This window comes from Acartia tonsa, chromosome 4 (genome assembly GCF_053477335.1).
Source record: "Acartia tonsa isolate MP-2025a chromosome 4, ASM5347733v1, whole genome shotgun sequence".
Taxonomy (NCBI): domain Eukaryota; kingdom Metazoa; phylum Arthropoda; class Copepoda; order Calanoida; family Acartiidae; genus Acartia; species Acartia tonsa.
This window is the reverse complement of record NC_137263.1, coordinates 25,067,223-25,091,168: the sequence shown is the minus strand read 5'-3', so window position 1 is coordinate 25,091,168 and position 23,946 is coordinate 25,067,223. Positions and strand designations below refer to the sequence as shown.

General features: G+C 36.2%; 3 protein-coding genes across 3 annotated transcripts; all 3 read left to right on the top strand.

Moving 5' to 3' along the window:
- LOC145315407 (uncharacterized) lies at positions 1-13,067 on the top strand. The gene is made up of 15 exons (XM_080155388.1): positions 1-57; positions 511-681; positions 954-1,096; positions 1,366-1,452; positions 1,580-1,833; positions 2,172-2,589; positions 4,044-4,156; positions 4,512-4,699; positions 4,973-5,599; positions 5,711-5,763; positions 10,831-10,986; positions 11,397-11,598; positions 11,782-11,982; positions 12,202-12,320; positions 12,851-13,067. The coding sequence occupies exons 1-15, from the start codon at positions 13-15 to the stop codon at positions 13,065-13,067; spliced, it is 2,994 nt and encodes a 997-aa protein (XP_080011514.1). The 5' UTR covers positions 1-12.
- A 350-nt stretch (positions 13,068-13,417) lies between these two features.
- On the top strand, positions 13,418-19,015 carry LOC145316544 (uncharacterized). The gene is made up of 3 exons (XM_080157117.1): positions 13,418-14,891; positions 15,217-16,761; positions 17,446-19,015. The coding sequence occupies exons 1-3, from the start codon at positions 13,476-13,478 to the stop codon at positions 18,697-18,699; spliced, it is 4,215 nt and encodes a 1,404-aa protein (XP_080013243.1). The 5' UTR covers positions 13,418-13,475; the 3' UTR covers positions 18,700-19,015.
- Positions 19,016-20,107: 1,092 nt separating this feature from the next.
- Positions 20,108-22,540, top strand: LOC145318275 (uncharacterized). Its single transcript, XM_080159590.1, has 2 exons — positions 20,108-21,220; positions 21,716-22,540. Exons 1-2 carry the CDS (start codon positions 21,203-21,205, stop codon positions 22,523-22,525), a joined length of 828 nt encoding a protein of 275 aa, XP_080015716.1. The 5' UTR covers positions 20,108-21,202; the 3' UTR covers positions 22,526-22,540.
- The last annotated feature ends 1,406 nt before the right edge of the window (positions 22,541-23,946 follow it).

The window sequence follows — 23,946 nt, the reverse complement described above, 5'->3', positions numbered from 1 at the left end:
TTCAGAAATGAAATGACTGATTATAATTCGTTTGACTGGTCGAAGCTACCACCGCAGGTACTATAACATTACCTACTTGTAATTAAATCTAAGATAATATGTCAATGGCAGATTATTAAATTTTCCTTAATTAAAAATTAGAAATTAATGTATAAGGAATATATATTGTACGTCTTTAGTACTCATGAATAAATTGGTGCCTTGTAGTACCTAGCGAGCGAAGCTACTCTATAATTCGAAATGTCCGTACGTCTGTAAGAAATGGAAAGCGTGAATTTCTCAGCTACTATTTAATGTAGACTGATGGAATATTTCAATTGGTGAAGATTCCCTTCACTACTGAGCATTCAGTATGTAAATTACTTGGTCTGTCGGTCGTGCTACAAATGAGGTTTCATATTATTCATGTTTCACTGAACATCTGCATCTCAACTCACTATTTTTGCTTCGCTACTTATGGATGTTGTCATTCTTGTTTTATTAAACATAATCATATTTCGTTTTTTTCAGTTGTTAAACTGTCCTGGTCGCGTCGTATTAGTCGACGACAAAGAAGATTGTGGAATAGTTTTAATCGAAGGAAGAAATCCTGCCTTTTGTCTCTTTCTTGGCAATGTTGTACAAGGAGCGTCTCCGACTACTAGGTTGTCACAATTTCTTCCTGTGGGGGCTCCTATCCAGGTATGAATACTATTTTATAAAGATATAGTATGTATTTATGTATAAATGACCATTAAGATCTCGTATACTGTTTTGATTAGTGATTAGCTTATTGAAAAGGTAGTTGGGCACTTATTGTACAATTTAAGCCTCTAAAAAGAAAAAAATATGATGATCAAAAATTTAAAAAGTACTATTTATTACTAAAAGCCGGAAAAATCATGTTTTATCCTGTCTTGGACAGAATTTTTAACCAATTTATGATTTAACTATTAATCAACGTTTACTTCTAGACCAATGCTAAGAAAGAGGACAACACACATTTGATACCGTACCTGTCGACGAGGCTCTACAAGGAAGGGGCGGAGGAGGGAAACTCAGTTGATAATTCACTCTTAAAGCCTACCAACAATCAACTAAAACAGATATTTTTTAGGTCAGGCCTTTTTTGTTAATTTTTTTCCAACATTTTGTACTAGCTTATATTTAGAATAAAACAATAAAAATACCTAATGTTTTAATACCTAGCGAATATATAAAATAATAAGATAAGGGAAAATTGAATTGACTCGAGAAAAAAATATTATTTTTTTATGACTTAGTTTTTAGTTTTAAAGTCAAGTTTTAGGTCCGGTTATAGTGTTTATAATTTAAAAAATTATTTATAGGGGTTCTAATAATTAAAATAACCACCTTTTTATGTAGGTTAACTGACAGCCTCTCCCATCAAATTCCTGAGAGGGAGAAGGAGAAAGTTATATGGCAGAGAGGTGCATTTGATGATAATTCCAGGTAACAACTCGGGAATTCGCAATAAATATTGAGAATTATTAGTAAAATATATCTACCCTATACTTCATTACAATTATGGGCTAAATCGTCTGAACTAAAATTATTTAACTTTAAAAACTCTTTCTAGGGATTTTTCTCGGCAAAGTGGAGAATTCACGCATAGAGATGATCGAAACAACAGATTCAGTGATAATAATGCCTTCCACAACAATTATAGCAATGACCGCCATTCTCCGCGTGATTATTACGGCTCACGTGACCAACGGGATGGCTCGCGTGGTCATGAGGATTGGAATAGACCCCCACGAGGACAAGAACAGGAGGGCAGTAGCAGGCGTGTCTCTCCCTGGGAGAGGGTATCACCAGAACAGTCGAGATCAGGTAATATCTTTTTTACGAACTTTTAGTTAAGCTGGTACCTAAATTTTAATTTTTAATATATACATATGGTAGGTATAAATAAACAAGGGCAGTTATGTCCTGAAGTAGCGCAGTAAATACAATAATTTAAATTCCAATAATTGTTGATCTCATCCTCATTTTAAACTAGTTTTACAATGAAAAAATTTTGGTTTGTAATTTAAACTACCTATCAATCGCATAATTAACACATATTTTTCATTATTAAAAAAACCTTCTTTTAAAAACTTCAATATGAGCATATTTTTAGTATAGGTACCTACTTATTGCTTTAGTTTACATGTGATATATATGCTTAGGTTCAAGAAACGAACGCCATGGTGATGAGAGACATTTTAGTAAAGAATCATCACGCGGTAGCAAAAGTCCGAGTAGATACAGCGAAAAAAGCAGCAGAGACGATCGCAGAAGCCAGGAAAATAGGGATTATCACCATCCCAAACAATCTAGTTCTAGCAGATACAGAGATCATGACAGAGAATATTCAAGGAACAGAGATGAGCACAGAAGACAGGATCGAGGTGACCATCATAGACACCATAGAGATGACCGTCATCGTTACGAGCGCCGTGATGAACGTAGACATGACAAGTATGACGACAGGCGTGGTGGCAGCCATCATTCACACTCAAGAGAGACTAGCAGGGAGGCTGTAGAGCAGAAAAACAGTCGTCATAACAGCAATCATAGAAACAAGGACAGATATAATAAAGATAGGTAGGTACTGTTTTATCTATAATACAAAGTAACTTGATGTCTGTCCGTCCGTCCCTTAAGATCTCGAAAAGCACTGAACCGATCGGATTCTACCTACTCTTCAGACAAAAAAAAATTGTTTTTTTTTTTTTAGTTTCCTAGGTACGTAACATATTTTCCCTCCCATTTGTTATTTTATGGGGAAGTTAGTTCACATTAAACTACTAGCAGCACCAGTAGTAGTTAATTTTTTTTTTAATTACCTCTTGGGGCAAAGCCCATAGAGGTATAATTACATCTTCTATTACTTACCCAGCAGAAAGGATCGCAAATTTTCGCACCTTCCCAGCAGGAAAACATTTTCTCGATTAAATAACGAAAAAAAAATTCGTAAAAAAATAGTCTAATGTGTTCTCAAGAAAATTATTACTGGTGCTGCTCATAGTCTAATGTGTTCTCAAGAAAAAATTTTTTTTTTTGTGGGGGTAAATTTTAATTTTTGAGGGGGTTGGGGGTGTCCCACCCCCCAAGAAAATAGCTTAAAACCACCACAGGACCGATAGGTAAATACCCTGAAGAGTAGAATCCAATCGGTTCAGTGGTTACCGAGATCTTAAGCTTCAGACGGACGGACGGACTAGACTAGCGGCTACGCCCCTAGAAGCCTCTAGGAGAACTGGTAGGAGGGGGAAAAGTTGACCTCATATCATTTTAAATTTGAGTTTCAAAAGAGTTTAAAGAATATTTTTAGGGGGAGGGGGGTGAAGACACCCTCTCCAAAATAGTTTAAATCCTCCCCAGGACCTATAAGAAGCTTCACTGTAAAGGAGAACAATATCGGTTCAGCGGTTAGCGAGATCCTTCGGGACAGACAAAAAACGCTTACTACTTTATATAATAGGATTACCAAAATAAACAATTTGGTTTCAAAGTAGCTTCAATATTTTTTTAGGTAACAATGGTTATAAATTTCCCAAACTACTTTCCTATCAAATTTTTCTTACGTTTCTTGTTGCTATTACTACAGTTTAATTATATAATGTATAACAGGTGGGTCATCTCAAAAATGCCTTTCTCAGAAAAAGCTTTTCTCATAAAATGCATATCTTATATAATGCTTACTACATATTTAAAAACTAAGTCTTGTTTAAGCATGCAATAGAATAATAAGAATATATTTTCTCGTATTCATTCGAAACTGATATATATCCGGTGGATTGGACCGGTGGTTCTCATCCATACGAAAAAATCATGTCTAGCAACGTATTATATCTAGTTTTCTACGAATATAAACAATAACATGTACAATTATATCCGCGGAAAGCTGTTTATATAGTACGATGCGAGAAATAACTATTCCTGTTTTGTTGGGCACCCATGGGCCCAAGGCCCAGTCCAACATTATTTTCTATTTTGTCGGCCATTTGAATCAACCGATATTCTTAAGTTCCAAACCACATCTGTTTCTTTAAAAGGTATGACGATAAGAAAACTGACAGAAATCACGACAACAAATATGCTGAAGATACAATCCATCATGAAGGACGGTTACCGAAGTTACCGCCAACAAACCCAAAAATTGATTCAGGTAAATTATTTAGTACTAGCGGCTTCACCTATATTGGCCTTAAGAGCCACTTCAGGTATAGGGGGCGGGGCTGATTTCTTTCTTGAGGAGGTTTCTCTCTGGAAATTTCAATATTAATAAATCATCCCTGAACCTAAAAGAATCTTCACTGTATAGGAGAACTTTGCTAATCGCTAAAACAAAGATAGACTTACTTTTTTATTCAAATGAAATTACTAACTTGCAGTTGTTTTAATTTGTACTTTTGTGATATAACATTATCAACTTTTCATGTATTCATTTAGACACATAACACAAGAATTTCAAGATCTTAAAAGGATGATTTTAAAGAAATAATAGTTTCTTATTGTTTTAGATTTTTATAAGATAAAAGAAAAGAACTCTGACAATCCATGGAGAAATATGATGCAAAATCTTGAAACAAATTTAACAAAAGATGCTCCTGTGAATAAGGAAGTTGTTGATGAGAACACAGCTGGTAATGGGGGATCTAGAGTTGCTAGTCCTGCGGATAGCCCTGTTTATAGAGCTAGTGATGATGAGGTATATTTTTAGGAGTATTTGATATTGTTAATAATAGTCATCAGTAAGAAAACTAAATATTATTGATTTCATATCAGCAGGATTTCCGTCTGCTCCTTAAAAGATAAGAAACTAGGTACTTGTTTATGACGTTCTTTTACCTTAAAATTTTCTAATTATACCTACAGCTTATAACACTATTTCTAAGATAGATCGAAATATAGATGTTTACTTTTTCTATATTTTTATTTTATTGGTATTGTTTAACATCCTTGACTCTGTATTTTGATTTAGGCAGATGGAAATGATGGTACTGAAAATGGAATATCCACCAAACGACCGCATACCCCGCTCCAGGATGACAAGGAGGTTGTCAGCAGCCCAAAACATGTTCCTAAACGCCGCAAATTTTCAAGTCCTGACCGTGACAACGAGGGCCCAGCAGCGTCTGGCAGATTATCCAAGTCAATACCACTGCACACCGCCTGGAAGCCGCAGCCTAGGAACGAAATTGAACCGGCCCACTTTAAGGAAACTGTGTGCAGTGAAGACGGCCATGCTGTGACTGTTGATTCCTGGAATGAGAGCAACAGCACTGGCGTCCTCATCTGTCCTCACAACGGGCACAAAATAGTCTTCCATACAAACCATATTCTTGAAAAATTAAATTACAATCAATACTCACAAGTAAAAGAAATATACTCTGCAGCAGAAATCAAGGGCAGGTTCGGTCCTGGCAGCAAACTCAGATGCTTCTATAGAAGCTACAACTGCGGGGGTTGTCAGTATCAGGCCACGGCTGTCTGGAGGGATGGATTGGCACCGAGGGGTTTTAGGACTCAAGAATATTTGGAGGATCTAAATAAGATTGCCAAAAGTATCAGAGAGGACAGGCCAGTTACCTCAAGCTTGTTCTCAAAGGTAAAATCTTTCATTATTTTGTCCATATTCACTTGTTACAAAACTTTTTTAATTACATGGCACCTAACTATAGAAGATTCTTTTCATAAATCTTGAATTATTTTTGTTAAGGTGAGAGATGGAGTAGTACATGAATATATAACTTATGAAACTGGACTAATCAGGTAAATAATAAGTAGATACAAGGCAAGGAATATAAATTAAGCTGGAACCCAAGGTTAGGTAACGACGTTGTCTTGTTTGTTGGCTAAAAAGTTTTGGTATCACTATTAAATTGTGATGGGTTTGGTCCAGGCTTGTAGTGTCCAAACTTTTCAACCAAAAATTTTAAAAAGTGCAGAGGGGAATATATTTCTCATCATTGTAGATGTACAATATTTTATCGTCCGTTGTCTTATCTCTTTAGATCTCTGATTACAATGAAATGAACAGAACAGAAAGTTTTGAACATCTACTTCATTTGTAGATCATACTTACGATTACGAAATGTGGGTTTATGTGTTTTAAGAGTTTTTAATGGAGTGCCTAAAAAAAGAAGCTGAGAAATTGTTATTATAAAAGGCAGACAAGCATAGTTCAATAGTATATTAACTTTGCCTTAGAAAAATTAGGAAATACTCCGGGGTCTAAAGTCATAAAGACAATATGGAGGATAAATTGGTGTATAATTTCAAATAGATTAACTAAGTTCTATGATTATAATTATTGGTTTAAAAGTATGAACACAGCCCGATCGAAGTTTAAGAAAAATATCCAAATTTTTTAATATTGCGAAAACTTGTTATATAAGAACATTAGTTACAATTGGGACGTAACTGAAGCTTTTTTGATGCTGGGGGGGGGGGGGGGGTTTTCTCCGGAACCACTTGTTGAACCGTGCAAATTTTTTGGACTTAAGCTTTTAGGGGTATGAACATCTTATGGTTTCAAAGTCAACCCCCTACCCCCACCCCCTAGCCCCATGGGGCTCAAAACCCCCCTAAAAATGAACCTAACCTTAATTTTCTCAGAAACCATTTGACCAATAGGGATGATTTCTTAAACTTAAGCTTTCATGATTATAAACTAACTTCTAGTTTAGAAGTCATCCCCCTGCCGCTAACTCCTAGCCCTCCGGGGCTCAAAAAAACCCTAAAAATGAACCTAACCTTAATTTTCTCAGAAACCATTCGACCAATAGAGATGATTTCTTAAACTTAAGCCTTTATGGTTATAAACTAGCTTTTGGTATAGAAGTCACCCCCCTGCCGCTAAACCCTAGCCCTCCGGGGATCAAAAAACCCATAAAAATGAATCTAACCTTTATTTTCTCAGAAACCATTTGACCAATAGAAATAATTTTTTTAAATTAAGCTTTTATGGTTATAAACTAACTACTAGTTTAGAAGTCACCCCCCTGCCACCAACCCCTAGCCCTCCGGGGCTCCAAAAAAACCCTAAAAATGAACCTAACCTTAATTTCCTCACAAACCATTCGACCAATAGAGATGATTTCTTAAACTTAAGCTTTTATGGTTATAAACTAAAGAGGACTATCCACGAACAAGAGCACGTGATTCTAAGTACCTTCCAGCATTGATCCGGAGTTTTTCTTTCGGAATATAATAGGTCACTATCAATAATTAATATATTGACGAGAAAATTTATGTTTCACCACTTCAAGTTGAAGAAAAGTAAAAAAATGTCCACAATTTTTCGTTAAAATTCTATCAAACGTTTTGTTGAGTTCGGGGTGTCTTTAATTGTCCATGTTGTCAAATGATAAAAATTTTAAAAAAGTCAAAAGCACATTTACTATATCTCATATGTATGTTTAAATTAATGCTAATATGGATTAATTTACAATCTATATAACACGAGTATTCGCATATGTATCATCAAATATCCATTTTATAACAAGAATTAGCTTCATAAAAGTTATCAAAATCAATTAAAATACCTAAAAAAACATGGTGAAACATAAATTTTCTCGTCAATATATTAATAATATATGGTGTCCTAATATATTCTGAAAGAAAATACTTAGGATCAATGCTGGAAGGTACTTAGAATCATGTGCTCTCGTTCGTGGATAGTCCTCTTTTGGTTTATAAGTCACCCCCCTGCCGCTAACCACTAGCCCTCCGGGGATCAAAAAAACTCATAAAAATTAACCTAACCATTTTTTTCGTAGGAACCATTTGACCAATAGAGATGATTTCTTAAACTAAAGTCTTTATGGTTATAAACTAGCTTTTGGTATAGAAGTCACCCCCCTGCCGCTAACCCCTAGCCCTGCGGGGATCAAAAAAAACCATAAAAATCAAATGAACCTAACCTTTATTTTCTTAGAAACCATTTGACCAATAGAGATGATTTCTTAAACTTAAGCTTTTATGCTTATAAACTAACTTATAGTTTAAAAGTCACCCCCCTGCCGCTAACCCCTGGCCCTCCAGGACTCCAAAACACCTTAAAATGAACCTAACCTTAATTTTCTCAGAAACAATTTGATCAATAGAGATGATTGCTTAAACTTAAGCTATAATGCTAATAAACTAACTTCTAGTTTAGAAGTCAACCCCCTGCTGCCAACCCCTAGCCCTCCGGGGCTCAAAAACCCTAAAAATTAACCTAACCTTAATTTTCTCAGAAACCATTTGATCAAAAAATTCTTAAACTTGAGCTTTTATGCTTATAAATTAACTTTCAGTTTAGAATTAAGGTTATGTTTATTTGAGCCCCGGAGGGCTAGGGGTTTGCGGCAGGGGGGTGACTTCTAAACTATAGTTAGTTTATAAGCATAAAAATATAAGTTTAAGATATCATCCCTATTGGTCAAATGGTTTCTGATAAAATTAAGGTTAGGTACATTTTTAGTTTTTTTTGAGCCCCGGAGGGCTAAGGGTTGGCGGCAGAGGGGTGACTTCTAAATCAAATTTAGTTTATAACCATAAAAGCTTTAGTTTAAGAAATCATCTCTATTGGTCGTATGGTTTCTGAGAAAATTAAAGTTAGGTTCATTTTTAGGGTTTTTGAAGCCCCGGAGGACTAGGGGTTGGTGGCAGGGGGATGACTTATAATCTAGAAGTTAGTTTATAACCATAAAAGCTTAAGTTTAAGAAATCATCCCTATTGGTCAAATGGTTTCTGAGAAAATTAAGGTTAGGTTCATTTTTAGGGTTTTTTGAGCCCTGGAGGGCTAGGGGTTGGCCACAGGGGGGTGATTATAATCAAGGTGTTAGTTTATAACCATAAAAGCTTAAGTTTAAGAAATCATCCCTATTGGTCGAATAGTTTCTGAGAAAATTAAAGTTAGGTTCATTTTTAAGATTTTTTTGAGCCCTGGAGGGCTAGGGGTTGGCGGCAGGGGGGTGACTTATAATCTAGAAGTTAGTTTATAACCATAAAAGCTTAAACTTGAGAAATCATCCCTATTGGTCGAATGGTTTCTGAGAAAATTAAAGTTAGGTTCATTTTTAGGATTTTTTTGAGCCCCAGAGGGCTAGGGGTTGGCGGCAGGGGGGTGACTTATAATCTAGAAGTTAGTTTATAACCATAAAAGCTTAAGTTTAAGAAATCATCCCTATTGGTCAAATGGTTTCTGAGAAAATTAAGGTTAGGTTCATTTTTAGGGTTTTTTGAGCCCTGGAGGGCTAGGGGTTGGCCACAGGGGGGTGACTTATAATCAAGGTGTTAGTTTATAACCATAAAAGCTTAAGTTTAAGAAATCATCCCTATTGGTCGAATGGTTTCTGAGAAAATTAAAGTTAGGTTCATTTTTAAGATTTTTTGAGCCCTGGAGGGCTAGGGGTTGGCTGCAGGGGGGTGACTTATAATCTAGAAGTTAGTTTATAACCATAAAAGCTTAAACTTGAGAAATCATCCCTATTGGTCGAATGGTTTCTGAGAAAATTAAAGTTAGGTTCATTTTTAGGTTTTTTTTGAGCCCCGGAGGGCTAGGGGTTGGCGGCAGGGGGGTGACTTATAATTTAGAAGTTAGTTTATAACCATAAAAGCTTAAGTTTAAGAAATCATCCCTATTGGTCAAATGGTTTCTGAGAAAATTAAGGTTAGGTTCATTTTTAGGGTTTTTTGAGCCCTGGAGGGCTAGGGGTTGGCCACAGGGGGGTGACTTATAATCAAGGTGTTAGTTTATAACCATAAAAGCTTAAGTTTAAGAAATCATCCCTATTGGTCGAATGGTTTCTGAGAAAATTAAAGTTAGGTTCATTTTTAAGATTTTTTTGAGCCCTGGAGGGCTAGGGGTTGGCAGCAGGGGGGTGACTTTTAATCTAGAAGTTAGTTTATAACCATAAAAGCTTAAACTTGAGAAATCATCCCTATTGGTCGAATGGTTTCTGAGAAAATTAAAGTTAGGTTCATTTTTAGGATTTTTTTGAGCCCCGGAGGGCTAGGGGTTGGCGGCAGGGGGGTGACTTATAATCTAGAAGTTAGTTTATAACCATAAAAGCTTAAGTTTAAGAAATCATCCCTATTGGTCAAATGGTTTCTGAGAAAATTAAAGTTAGGTTCATTTTTAGGTTTTTTTTTGGAGCCCCGGAGGGCTAGAGATTGGAGGCAGGGGGGTGACTTATAAACCAAAATTTAGTTTATAACCATAAAAGCTTAAGTTTAAAAAATCATCTCTATTGGTCGAATGGTTTGTGAGGAAATTAAGGTTAGGTTCATTTTTAGGGTTTTTTGGAGCTCCGGAGGGCTAGGGGTTGATGGCAGGGGGGTGACTTCTAAACTAGGAGTTAGTTTATAACCATTAAAGCTTAAGTTTAAGAAATCATCTCTATTGGTCGAATGGTATCTGAGAAAATTAAGGTTAGGTTCATTTTTAGGGTTTTTTTGAGCCCCGGAGGGCTAGGGGTTAGCGGCAGGAGGGTGACTGCTAAACTAAGAGTTAGTTTATAACCATAAAAGCTTAAGTTTAAGAAATCATCCCTATTGGTCAAATGGTTTCTGAGAAAATTAAGGTTAGGTTCATTTTTAGGGGGGTTTTGAGCCCCGTGGGGCTAGGGGGTGGGGGTAGGGGGTTGACTTTGAAACCATAAGATGTTCATACCCCTAAAAGCTTAAGTCCAAAAAATTTGCACGGTTCATCAAGTGGTTCCGGAGAAACCCCCCCCCCCCCCAGCATCAAAAAAGCTTCAGTTACGTCCCCCTTTACAGCACAATTTCCCCTCACTACCTAAACTTACCTATTGAAAATTAAATTCATGAAGTAATTTAAATTCTTTTAGATTGATCGACGATGACGAATGCGTAGCCCTATTTGCTCTGGACCAGGTCTGGGCTTCCATTCCTGGAGCTGGCAGACCAAATTTCATAGATAAACTGGACACCAAGTCTGTAATGTCCTACCTACCAGTTGGATCTCCTGTCAAAGTAACTGTCAGGTTAAATATCTGCTATTTTTTTGCGAAAATAATAAACTGTTCCCATTGTCACTTATTATGTAGTACTATTATAGCAGGGGGGGGGGGGGGTGGAAGAGTTTTACGTAAGTGTCAATATCTTTTATTGGGGGCCCGTGGCGAACCCCCCCCCCCCCCCCCGTGATTTACCCCGAATCCATATCCTATAAGTGTACACTGTACAAACTCCCATCCCCCCTTATTATGTCCTGTCTAATCCTAGTGCTGTAATTAAAGCAGTCTTGCAGTTGGTTTAGAGTCGAATTTTTAAAAACAACCGACAAGTTGATTTTGAATTTCAATTGATATGAATTGCTGCATCACAACCCATCACAAGATTATCAATATTAGTTATTTAAGTTGTTTATGTTGTAACTGTTTTTGTTTTACAGACCTCTGCCACACAGCCTTTACTCTCAGCTATGCTACCAAGCTGTCCTGGTGTGGAAGCCTGAACTGGGCTCCAGATTGCCAGATGAATACCAGAAGTTGACTGCTACTAAGCAGGCCAGAGTTGACATGTCCAACAGCCTAGATATGATTCATGATAGAATTAAACAGAATCTTGGCATGGGACCTTTGTCAATTAGAGAGGTAACTATTACCACTTTATTATTATATTGGATTCATCTATTGAAACAAATAGTGTTAACAATGCCTGTTAATTCTTGTGCCTTGAAACTAACATGGCATTTATCCCACCCTCCATTTTTGCTTAAATTGTGTCTAAGATATACTTAGTGTTGTTTAGAAATCAATCCCTTCTATTTGTTTTAGCATACTTACCCTGTGATAGTTCCAGTTTGTCTAAACCTGTTACCCAAAGACGCCACAGCTCACATTCTTGCTCCAGAGACCAACGGTCACCGCCACAAGACTGGGCTGGTCAGGATCAACATAAACCAGAGCAAGTTCATTATCCATGCTTTGTTTCATTTAGAAGATGTGTATACTTCTGTTGGCAAACAACTTATTCAGGAAATTACAGTTGCTATTATTATTGAATAATAGAATAGTCTGGTTCAATCAGAGATACAATAAACAATAAATTAATTTTTATGGTCAGTATGGTCAACTCATTTTACTCAGTCGCCGTAAGAGGTGTCATTACTTCACCCAGCCTTCGCTTAATAAGCATTCCATTGAATCCAGTTTATGAATAAGATAGCAAAGCAACTTTATATTTATAACCTGCAGACAAATCCCGATCTAAACATACTGGATCTGAAGAATGCTGAAGTTAATTTGATATGTCGTAGCATTGCCAACAGAGATTCCTACACTGATATCAAAACTCTGGCTGACAGGAACATAGTGCATAATAATATTTATAAAAAAGAATAGGCAGTAGGGGACTAGGTTTAATAATAAATATATCTTTAAATCATGGTAGGTATATTTTTGCCAAGTAAAACATTGATAAATACTACCTATAAAGTTTCTTAGGGAGTATATTTTCCATCGTACTCCCCCCTCCCTCCTTGGGTGGGCGGAAGAATTTCAAAGTATAGATTTACCCATTTTGATAAAATAAATGTAAAGGAGGGGAAGGAGATAATACTTGACTGAAAAATATTCACCCCCACAATGTTCTAAAATTTCATTGGATATTTCACCAAAAAGGTGTAAAAATAGGAAGCGGATACTGAGAGTTGAAAATTTACGGCACCTGTGGCAAAAATTTTAATTCTGAAAGCTTTTTTAATATGAGGCAATAGACAAAATTTTCGCAAATGCAATGACTTACGTTACTAGTTAGTGTAGGGTCTTGTGGTTGTAGGAAAAGTCTGCTATGTTTTCAGTGAAGCTTTCAATAGTTCTTATAATTATGCTTCTTTGTTTCTAGTATCAAACCCAAAGAGGATGATGACAAAATGAGCCGTATTCCACTTCTTCAAGCTGTTGCTGTTTTTGTCAAATCTGCAGATGAAAAGTTAATGACAGGAGCCGTACCTTTGCCCACATTTTTCAGATCAGATCCCTCTCCTATAAACCGTAGTCATCCTTCAGCAGCTTTCTATTTTAATGCGCAGCTCAAAACTCAGTTGGATATCAAGGAATAGACTTCAATTTCAATCTGTTATTAGTTTTACGGTTTAGAGGTTATAAAAATTTCATTATCGTGTTTTGTGTTTTATGGCTTTTTCTCACTCGAGTGAGATATCTTTTATGCAAATGTAAATGTCGTAGAAAAATGTGCAAATTACTTACATCAAATTGGTTGAATCTTTATTATTTTTTAGGTATTTGGTATGATAATTGAATTAGTAAAGAAAGCACGAAGATTCATGAAACAATATTAACATTTTTATTACGACTAGGTACTCTTTAAAAAGATATTCAAGTTACTTTTTAATTGAAAAAAATGACGACAAAAATATAATTAACTAGCAATGGCAACATTTAGTCCTCAAAAAATTGAAGTCCATGATATTTAGGTTTATGAATACATACACAGCTGTGATAATCTCATGAATAAAAGAATAAAAAATCTAATTCATCCCAGATTTTTGGAGAAAGTTGAGATGCAGACTGTACACAACAGAGTCTTAAATGTTATCGGTAACATTGATATTAACCGAGATATCCGCCATGACTATGGTTACTTTACCCCAACACTCATCGAAACTGTTGCAACCTGTGACCTGCCACAAAATCTAAAGGATCAGACTGCCCGCATCAAGGTATTGTGGTTTGACCGGCCCTCGCCCAAGTATGGACTTTTAAAGCTTGACATTGAAGGCGTTGGTTCAGCATACGCATTTTTTAGCAAGAAAGTCATCAACACCAAGCGCTACATGTCAGATATCTGTAGCCTGTTCTGGAAGAATAAAAAGTATGTGATGGTGAATGTGGATCTGGTTGATGCTACCAGTAAAATTCCCTACATAGTTACTGAGATGTGGTGTATTGGTGACAGAAATAAAGATTTCTCCACTCCAAAGGATAATCTTAAAGATTGGAACAAAGTAGTTCCTTCCATGGGCTGTGATCATACCTCACTCAACTTCCGAGCATACGAAGAGGTGGTTGAGAAGAGATTTCAGGAATCCATTAAAGCTGAAGAACACCGAGAGGAACAAAGACTCAAGCAACGATTAGAACATGTTAGCAAACCAAAAGAGATAGTTCAGACCACTTGGAAGCCTGCCATCAAAGGAGTTGTTTGTAAAGTTGAAAGAGTCATAGGTGCCAACTATGCTGCAGCATTTAATCACCAATTAATCAATCATGAAAGCAAGCGTTATTTTGTGTTGTTTGACCTCATGGATTTGTACATTGATGGTAAACCATCAAAAGACACAGCGGTTGGCAAAACCCTAAAAGATTTTGTCACTGTTGGCTGCAAAGTACGCCTTAATGCAGTCTTTTGCGACGTTGAAAACAGTTGGAACCTAAACTATATTGCCACCGGAGTCGTTGTTGGATCGAATGAATCCGTACCCCCTCTTCCTGCAGATGCTCCATGTCCAGATTCAGTTAACAAACTAATGGAGGCGAAGATAGCAAATTTTAAGCTAGTTGCAAGTAAAATAACAAAGAAACCACCGCCTCCAGATACCCAACCAATGCCGCCACCCAGAGAAAATAAAATTTCTCCTTCTCAGTCCCCGTCTGATAATCAGTTTGCACCCAAACCAAGCAATTACAAAGATAACAGATTGCCCTACCAAAACAAATACAAGGACAACAGGAAAGGTCAAAATAGAAACTTTGATAAGCCTACCAGTGAGTCTAGACATAATTCTCACAATGTTAATGAACAGAACCTGGCCAAGCGTGCTGAGATTATTCGCCAAAAACCCGAGGTCTACAAGGAATTGCAGTTGATGGAGATAAACCGTGACGGCGTGTACATCTACGACTGCAAGGCCTGTGGTATTCAGGTATTATTTATTCCATTCATATATTTTTTCCAAATTCACAGTCGCAAGACCCAAATGGGTGTTATTAACTTACACTGTTTATAAAAAAAAAATATCTGATAGATCATTGGTTTTCCTTATTTTTTTATGTGTAGGTAGGTATTATCCAAGTGACTTTAATATAATAAGAAAAACTATTTAAGCTAAGCTTTTTCGTTTGTCTATACTAATACTCTTATACCTACCTATACCATATTTACCTTTTTCATAAAAGGTTGTCTGTTTATTTTTACCTCATGAATATTTATAAATCCTTGATTCACCAAAATGTTTTTATTTGTTACAGGGTATGTCCATAGATGATGCCGAGGACCATATTAACTCAGAATCACACAAGGAAAGTAAGCTCAAGAGGGAACTGATGCAGAGCAACAAAGCTGCTAGCGAGGGGACCTCAGGATCAAGAACTAAACAACATTTTTTGGATCGTAGTGATGCTGAAGAGGCCATTTTTATCAATGCAAACCAGGGCATTACAGTAGAGAAAACCCACACAGGATTAAAACTTTTCATTTGTAAAGCTTGTAATTCCAATAAGATGAGCTTCTCAAGTGCAAAGAAACACGTGACATCAATGGCTCATAAAAAGCGTGTAACAATTGACCAATCTGCAATTGACCACGAATTGACGTATATGAGAAAGAGGATTAGATCTGGAGTAGTCTACTGTTGTCAGCCATGCGGGTTACAAACAGAGTCGCTTCTTAGCACAAAAGAGCATGTAAAAGACAAGACCCATATCGCGAAATGTGAAGCTTATTGCCATCCGTGTAAGCTTTTCTTTCATGACAAGAAATCACTTGGCGATCACAAGTTTTCCATCAGTCACAAAAAGAAAATTAAGAATTTTGAACAAGAGTTAGCTAAGCCCTTTGTGAAGCCAGTTGCTAAACCTGCCTCGAAGCCAGCAGAAGCTGTCCCTCAGCCAGCAGCTACTCCTTCAGCAGAGTCGGAGCAAAATGAATTATCATGTGAATTTTGCAAGTTTGAAGCTAAAGACAGGCGCGAAATGAAAGAGCATGAAAGTACACCTTCTCACCAAAGGAGAAAGTTTTTGAAAACCAAAGAATTGCCCAAGGGAGGAATTCAAGCATTTGTGGCTGCTGGTGAAAGATGTGATTCTATCACAGAGCTCAGTTATGTTAGAGAGGGAAAGGATATCCAAGAAGAAGCTAACCGAGAGAAACTATTGCGCACATCTCAAGAAATCAAGGACAAACAAGAACGCCTCATTAACAAAATATTTGACAGTGGTATATTTATTCAGCAAGCTGACAAAACTAAAGTAAAGTGCATCACATGTAGTATTATGCTTACTGGAAAAGAGAAACAGTTGACAAGACAACTGCTGCTTCACTTCCTTGGAGACAAGCACAAAAATAAGCTCATAGGTGAGGTCAAGGCAGAAGAATCAACCGGTGTGGATAGAAATGAATCCGATAGAAGAAGAGAGGAAGAAAGAGCTGCTGCCGAAGCTGAGGATAATGAGCCTGAAAATGACGACGAGGGTACTAATGCTGGTCCTAGTGATGCACCTCCTGCTGGCCAATCACAGATTCAACCAGAGCCTGTGAAGCAACTACAGGCTCCTCATGAGAGCGCAACAGATGAAGAAATTATCTTGTACCTGAGGGAGCAGGAAAATGTATGCATTATGATGTCAGACCAGCTTTTCTCTTGTCTGGCTTGCTATACGGGTCTTAAGCATTTGCGTCAGTTTTATAAACACTTTATGTCAGAGGAGCACAAGAAGGAGATCACACCTACAAGGGAGTGGAGACAGTATGTGGATCTTGTAGATATTTTCGAACACGGAGAGGGACTTTTTAAGGTAAATACATTAACAATAACCAAGCAAAAAAAACTATTGTTTCGTTGTTTACTGTATTTAACAAAGACAATTACTTCCAATAGTAGCGTTTATATAAAACGGTTTCTTCTCAGCTTTCTTAAAAGGTATTTTTCTTATTTGAATTTTTTTCTTTGATGCAAAGCTATTATAAGTTCTAGAAATATTTATATGTCTGTAGGTAGTATTACTGCACAAAATATACTTATTTATGTACAATTAAGATCGTTAACAATGATAATTCTTTTGTAACAGATAGCTCTGATTGTTAATTTTTATGTTCAAGATTCCTTTTTTCATTTCTAATTTCTTTAATCTGAAAAACGTCTTGAGTTTTTTCTTTAAACCCCCCTCTTTGAAGGCAAAGATCACCCCCCCCCCCCTCCCCATCTCTCCCCTCCTACATCACCAAGTGGAGATATCAGAAAATATGAAAAAACGCAGTTTTAGATTCTTTCTAGTACCTGGTATAATTTAATCTCTTAATTTATTTTTGAAAAAAAAACATTTTAAAATATTGCTAGAATCCGGAATCCGTCAAAAAATAAGAATCCGGAATTTGCCTAGAATCTGTTTTATATTTTGACGGATTCTTGCAAGAATCCGAATCCGGTCCAAAAATTAGACGGATTACCATCTCTAGTTTCTATTTTTGTCTATTTTTAGTGCCTGCCATGTAACACAAGCCCACTGAGCAGACAAGAGCTGGAGACCCACCTGAAAACAGCTCAACACATGTACTCAAATGTGGACGAGGTGAAGGATTACAAGATAACCCAGCTACTGCCAATTGAGTTACCTGTCTGCCAGGCTGATGCCTCCTGTAACCTCTGCTTGGCTTCTGACCTTGATCTCAAGATTCATGAGAGATATAAACACAAGAAGGTTTATGACTTGACATCAGACCAGATTGAAAATCTGACAACTTTGTCCCAGTCTAGAAATGTGGACAGGCAAAAAATGATGAACAATGTCCGTGGCAGAATTTTGGAGATACTGCCTGATAGCAATATTGGCATTATTCAGCTGCCACAACATGAGAACCAATACATTAATGTGCTATTTGATCTGTCTGCAGTTGTGATGCCAGAAAAGCAGTCCACTCTTGTTGAGAGTGTCAGGGTTGGTGATCCTGTACTAGTCAACTGTGTCGAGATGGATCTGGATCCAAAGAATGTAGGTTATTCCGCAAATATTAATTATTATGCCAGCTGTGTGACTATAGGAGACGAGGACGAGCACAGCGGCATGCCAAGATCATATGAGAGCTTACTGCTGGAGAAGAGTGATACTATAACAGAGGCGTGTAAGCTTAGCCTGGCAGCATTAAAGGTTCAACTTGAACTTTGTGCAGATGGACGTCCTACCCCACTCTTTCATACATTCCCAGACAAGCTTGAGAATGAAGTATGCTTTGTTGTCATGAAAAACCAAAGCTGTTTACTGCTAAAGTCTTTGTCGACAAACTGTTATGCTATTCAGGTTCTTGAAAGTATGCTCATCACAGCAAATTCGCTTGAAACAAGCTCTGAAACATTCGAGGTTGGACAGACTGTGATAATAAACGGACTGTTGATGGACCCTGCCCTACCCACACAGTACCTAGTTACCGGGTGCTGGATCATGAACGAGCGTCCTGCTATAGCCAGAGAGCAGCTGGCTCTAAATGCTGTTGTCATGTACCAGAGTCTAGTCAAGTCTTTCTGCATGGAGCCAGAAATCTTTCCATTGCTGGATCTCAGCAATGTTGTGGTGCCTGAACAGTTTGGCACAATTGGATTTGATGACATAGCGGCTGATTCTACACTTACAGATGATCTTGCTGATAACAGTATGAGTGTGGATGCACCTTCTCAAAATAATGATGATCTTGCAGATGAAGGACCAATCCCATTCAAGAGAATTAAACTTGGCTTTTAAAAACAAAATAATTAAGCTGGTGAATGTGATTTTAATCCATTTCCCAAACAGTTGGATGTAAAATGTGAATGTACTTCTCAAACTGTTTTGGAAATGGTAGATGAAAATGGGTGGTTTTGTTCGGTAGATTGAATTTACAAATGGACGATAAATTCATGCTGAAACAGAAAGAAAGATATTATTTTTCGTGAAAATTAATTTTGTTTGAAAATCTTTTTTTGTTATATGAAATCTCATTATTGTTACATGTTTTTTTTGCTTAGTATCATGTGGTATTATGAAAGTTATATATGTTGAAATACAAAAAATATACCTACATATTTTGAAAGAAATGCAGTTTGCCTCTTCACTAATTCAACAAAATGAAAATGCTTTATCGTTATTTGTATGGCCCTTTGGACCTCCAAAACAGTTGTTCCCAAAATGTTTGTTTGTGTCACTCATGGTTTTACATGGACCCATGATAATTTTTAAGCGAAGCTTTTCTATAATTAGGATTGTCCGTCAGTTCGTCCGTTCTTGACGGTTAGCACTTTTCGTTTTTTTTAAACTTTATTTTATAATTATCATGTTCTTTTTATTTTTGGAATACTGATTCTTATTACAACAAGGTACAATGTTATAAGCAAAGCAATCCTAATCTTAGAAATGTTGAAATATGTCCTTAAACATTAACCTGTATTTATGCAGTTTTGCTGCAAATTGTCTTACAATTTTGTTGAGACTTTTATATCTGCTTATTTAGTTCTGACACTATACAAGTGTTAATGTCCGTTTGTCCTACCGTTTTAGAGCTTCGCTTTTATTGATGTCCTCAATGTTTAAAAAAAAAGACATATTTTAATGTTAAAACCCCAAATGATTTAAAGCGAGTGGGGGTATTTAGGTATTTTAAGTGTAAAAGTATTCGAACTTTGCTTTAGCAAAAGAATGTACAATGGATATATGACACTAATTATGTCCGTCAGAGATAGTTTTATGGTTAGTTGCTATTCATTTTAAGGTTATTTTAGAAAAAAGGGTGTTGGCATCTGTATCAAGCTTTACTAAGTTCCGTCAATGAATGCAGAATCTTCCCTAATATTATGACGGGAAAAATTTTCGTAAAAGATGGCTTAAAACATGATAGTAGGGTGTAAGATCTAAGTCAATACAGTGATGATGATCTCTAAGAGTCTTTCTTGGTGCCGCTTTGGGTTCTAGACCTCTCCACGCACCTTAAAACATAATCCGCGTCTTAATTGCGGTGTAAAGCGTCCATTCGCCCTACAGACAACCAACCCTTGAATTGCACGTCCTTTTTCTTAAAAGACCCAACTGTGCATGGTAATGAGTTGCGCCTGTGATGGGCCAAGACATTCCCCCAACTCTTAACTATATATGTCGCGCACATGACTTGGCGATGGGAACCATTTTTAACGTCTTTAATTATGACGCGTTGTTAAGCCGAGATTCGAATGTTTCACCTCCCCGGCGACCAGCGGATGCGCTACGTGTTGAGATACTTCGCTTAAAACATCATGCTTGATTGTCCTAGGAATTACCACTGCAAGACTTATGGCTTACACAATCCACCTATTAAGCCGCAGCCTCCCTAAGATTACTCAGCCTTAGCCAAGCTACTTAGGAAGTCACATACATTCGTGCAGCTGCAACAAACCGCGCTGCTCCCAGGATCAACCAACAAATTTTAAAATATCCGCGGTACTTACATTATCCTACAGAATAAAAAAGAATATTGATGAAATATTCACGAAACCTCTCACATTCAATTTTCTTTGACGCATTTTACTTGGGGTGTTTTCGGGACTTAAAATCAAAAAGGTTGGCAGATATCCTTTAATAAACACATATTTGATTATTTGAAACATCTAAAATCGCAATTTTCCATATAGATTTTGAATAAAAGTCAAGACTGATACTTCTATTTCTATTGAAACTGTTATATGTTCATAATCACATATTTTTAATTCATTAAAAAAATCAGATATGTAAACTAAACCTGACAGTGCTGTGTTTGTTTATCCTTCATGATTACATTAAACAATGAGTATGAAATCAAAATATCATAATCACAACAGTTTATTTCTTCAATGTTTGGTATTTTTTTCATTAAAAAACATCCCCTTTAAAACCTGAAATTATGCCATGATAATCCACTTTAGAGGATTGAATGATTTGTTATTAACTTCTTATTCAACCTGTTCAGAAAAATCAAAACAAATTAAGCTTGTAAAAGTACACTTCTCAAAATGGTTCTACGCAGTAAGCGTCATTTAGGAAGCATTTTAGTTTACATTGACGCAGAATATTCCCCTTCTGAAGCGTTCATATATTTTCTTTCCCTTTTTAGTAGATGACAGAGCCAACCCTCCATCAAGTTTATTCCACGGAGAATATTAGTTTTAGGTTGGAAGACGGTTACACCATACACTCCTTAAAGTTTTTTTTGTTAGTAATCCTTCTACAAAAAAAACTTTATTTGCAAGTGATTTAAGAAAATATGACTTTACCATTTCAGGTAATAATTTCAAATTCTGTTAAATATTTTTTAATAATATTAACATAGATTGTTTTATATTTAAGTTTCAAACATCATAACCTAAATCTAAAATATCCTAATATGTAAAGTTAGGTTTTTTGTCCTTTAAAATCTCTATAAACACTAAAAAGATCGAGTTTTACATATTAGAGAAGCTGTTTTTAGGCTAATTTATCTTTAAGTTTTGGGATGGTTTTGGTACTTTTGAAAATCCCCTCTTAAATACATAGCCTCAGACACTAAAGGCGTAGCCGCTAGCGTTTTATCAACAGGAAAGAAAATTTGATTTATAAAACTAAAGTCGACAAAAATTTTGATGATTAATCATATAAGGATTTAGATTAACGAATTGGTCATTTTTTTGCACTCTACTGTTTTACCGTCTTGATTTTAATTTATATCTTCGGTCGTTGTGGGTTTTTGATTTTGGTAAATACAACATTTTATCTTTTGTTTCAATATTTATTCTTTCAGGAAACTGGAGCCACTAACGGAAATGAAGTAAAGCTGGCAGAATTACCCAGTAGCTTGAAAAATGGAGGCAGTTTGAGTCATCATTCCAGACATGTTCTACAATTGATTGCTAGTGCAATTAATGATAAAAAATGTGAAAGGGTGTCGTCATTGAGTGACGTTAAAATTCGTAGGCGTGAAAGCAGCATTAGCCGCCGTGCTGCAAAAGCATCAAACCGGATGAGTGAAAATCGCAAAGCTGTTATGCATCGGGATACAGCTGAGGGTAATGATGAAGTGCAAGCTGCTAGACCTGGTGGTCAGTGCATGGCGCAAGTCCAGCAGGAGACTTGGACATGTTCCATGTGTAGCCAGGCTGTTGTCATGCCAGATATTGTCAGAGATCTACCTGCCCAAGAGCTTGCTGGTCACACCAACTCAAATGGTGGAATTGTCAGATCGCCAAGAACTAATGTCAGGTTTGCTCCTGTGAAGAGATTCAATGCCTCCCACTCCAGACTAAGCTACAGAACCCCTAGAAATGCACCAAAAAAGAAAATACCAAAGGACAAGAAAGATGTAACCAGAGAAAAAGAAGCTACAAAGAAAGACGGCTGTGCTAGCTATAAATGTACCTGTTCTAGTTCAGATGGTCTGGATACAGCCGCAGCTCAACTAATTAAGGAACTGTTGATGCAAGAGAGCCTGTTGGGCAAGATTGTGGAACAGGTGGATACAGTAAGATGGACAACAAGCAAGATATCATCAGCTATCATCTGCACAATTATTATTCTAGTTTGTGCTAAGCAGATTAAGAAATTTTATAAATAAATCAATTTAAATTCATTTTTTATTTGTTTTTAGTATTAAGTAAAGCTTCTCTATATTTTAATACGTCTATTAGATACTGTTTTAGTATCTTGATATTCTAAGAATAATAATCCGAACGCATTTTTAAATAAATTTAAAGCATGTATGTAAATTGCTCTTGAAGAAAAGACACTCAGACTTTTTTCACGTGTCATTTAAAAATAATAGTAATAAAAAAATTGTTGATAACTTGTAGGCAAAATAAGTTTTCTTTAGCAGATTTATTTGTCTCTGTTTTAAAAAGTGTATTTAAGTTAATGTTATCAAGAAAACGAACCACATGGGAGGTACAATTCTAAATTTAATGGTCCATTTTATTCAATTTTATCAATACACAAAATAGCCAGTACGAAATTGAATGACCATTTTATTGTGGTTTTATTATCCTGTAGCCCCGGAATATTACAGCAATAGATGTGTATATATTACACATTATGTTTTATTATTTTCCTCCAATATTTACTTTTTATTGGTTTTAGTAGATCGAATGATATTACAAAGTCAATTATGTTCATAAGGAGCGCGAAACTTATATTCTCATCAAAATAATTTTACTAAAACTTCCAAAATGATCACTTTATACAATTTCCTAATACGCTCTATAGGCCCTACAAATTGGTGGGGGGAGGTGGACTTATATTTTTAGATGTGATGAGATGAGTATTATGAAAAGGTTGATCTAATACCAAAAAGTAGCTAAAATCATCACAAAACAATAGTAAACTTACATCTATAATACAAAGTCGTCTGTCCGTCTGAAGCTCATGATCTCGGTAACCTCTGAACTGATTTGGTTCTACTCTTCAGGGAATATAGTTACTTGTCCTGCGGTGGATTTTAGTTATTTTCTTTGGGAATGGAAACTCCCACCACCCCAGAAAAGAAAAAATAACCCCCCAAAATATTTATTTTATTTTTGTAAACAAATAAAGGGTTGGGGGAACCTCCACCACACCATGTAAAAAATTAACCTCCCCCCCCCCCCCCCAATTTAGGCTAGAGGCGAAGGCTTTGGTAATAATAAAAACTTATGTAAGTAATCTTCTCCAAAATAATAAGAAAATTGATAAATACTGAACATACTATAATATGACAGGGGAGCATTTTTCATGGATTAAATATTTAGAAGAAGATAATGTTAATACCATCAATTAATCTTCTCTCTGCCAAGTAAATACACTCAATGAACATTTGGTTTTTATTAAACACCATTTGTTGACCTAGGAGGATTAAGAAAAAAAATCTGTATTGTTTGTTTATTAGGTTATCTTTAGTCTTTTGACAACTAAGAGATTGATTTAGTAGATTAGTGCATTTTTAAAGATATTACTTTTTTTTAGTTACGTTAAGTAAAAACTGGTAACATTACCGTCCCTGGCAAT

Bases quoted from the DNA above. Each gene is read 5' to 3' on its own strand.
- LOC145315407 (XM_080155388.1), top strand. From the start codon at position 13: ATGACTGATTATAATTCGTTTGACTGGTCGAAGCTACCACCGCAG. The intron at 58-510 runs GTACTATAACAT...CGTTTTTTTCAG, and splicing joins GGTCGAAGCTACCACCGCAG to TTGTTAAACTGTCCTGGTCG. The intron at 1,097-1,365 runs GTCAGGCCTTTT...CTTTTTATGTAG, and splicing joins CTAAAACAGATATTTTTTAG to GTTAACTGACAGCCTCTCCC.
- LOC145316544 (XM_080157117.1), top strand. From the start codon at position 13,476: ATGAATAAAAGAATAAAAAATCTAATTCATCCCAGATTTTTGGAGAAA. The intron at 14,892-15,216 runs GTATTATTTATT...TATTTGTTACAG, and splicing joins GCAAGGCCTGTGGTATTCAG to GGTATGTCCATAGATGATGC. The intron at 16,762-17,445 runs GTAAATACATTA...GTCTATTTTTAG, and splicing joins ACGGAGAGGGACTTTTTAAG to TGCCTGCCATGTAACACAAG.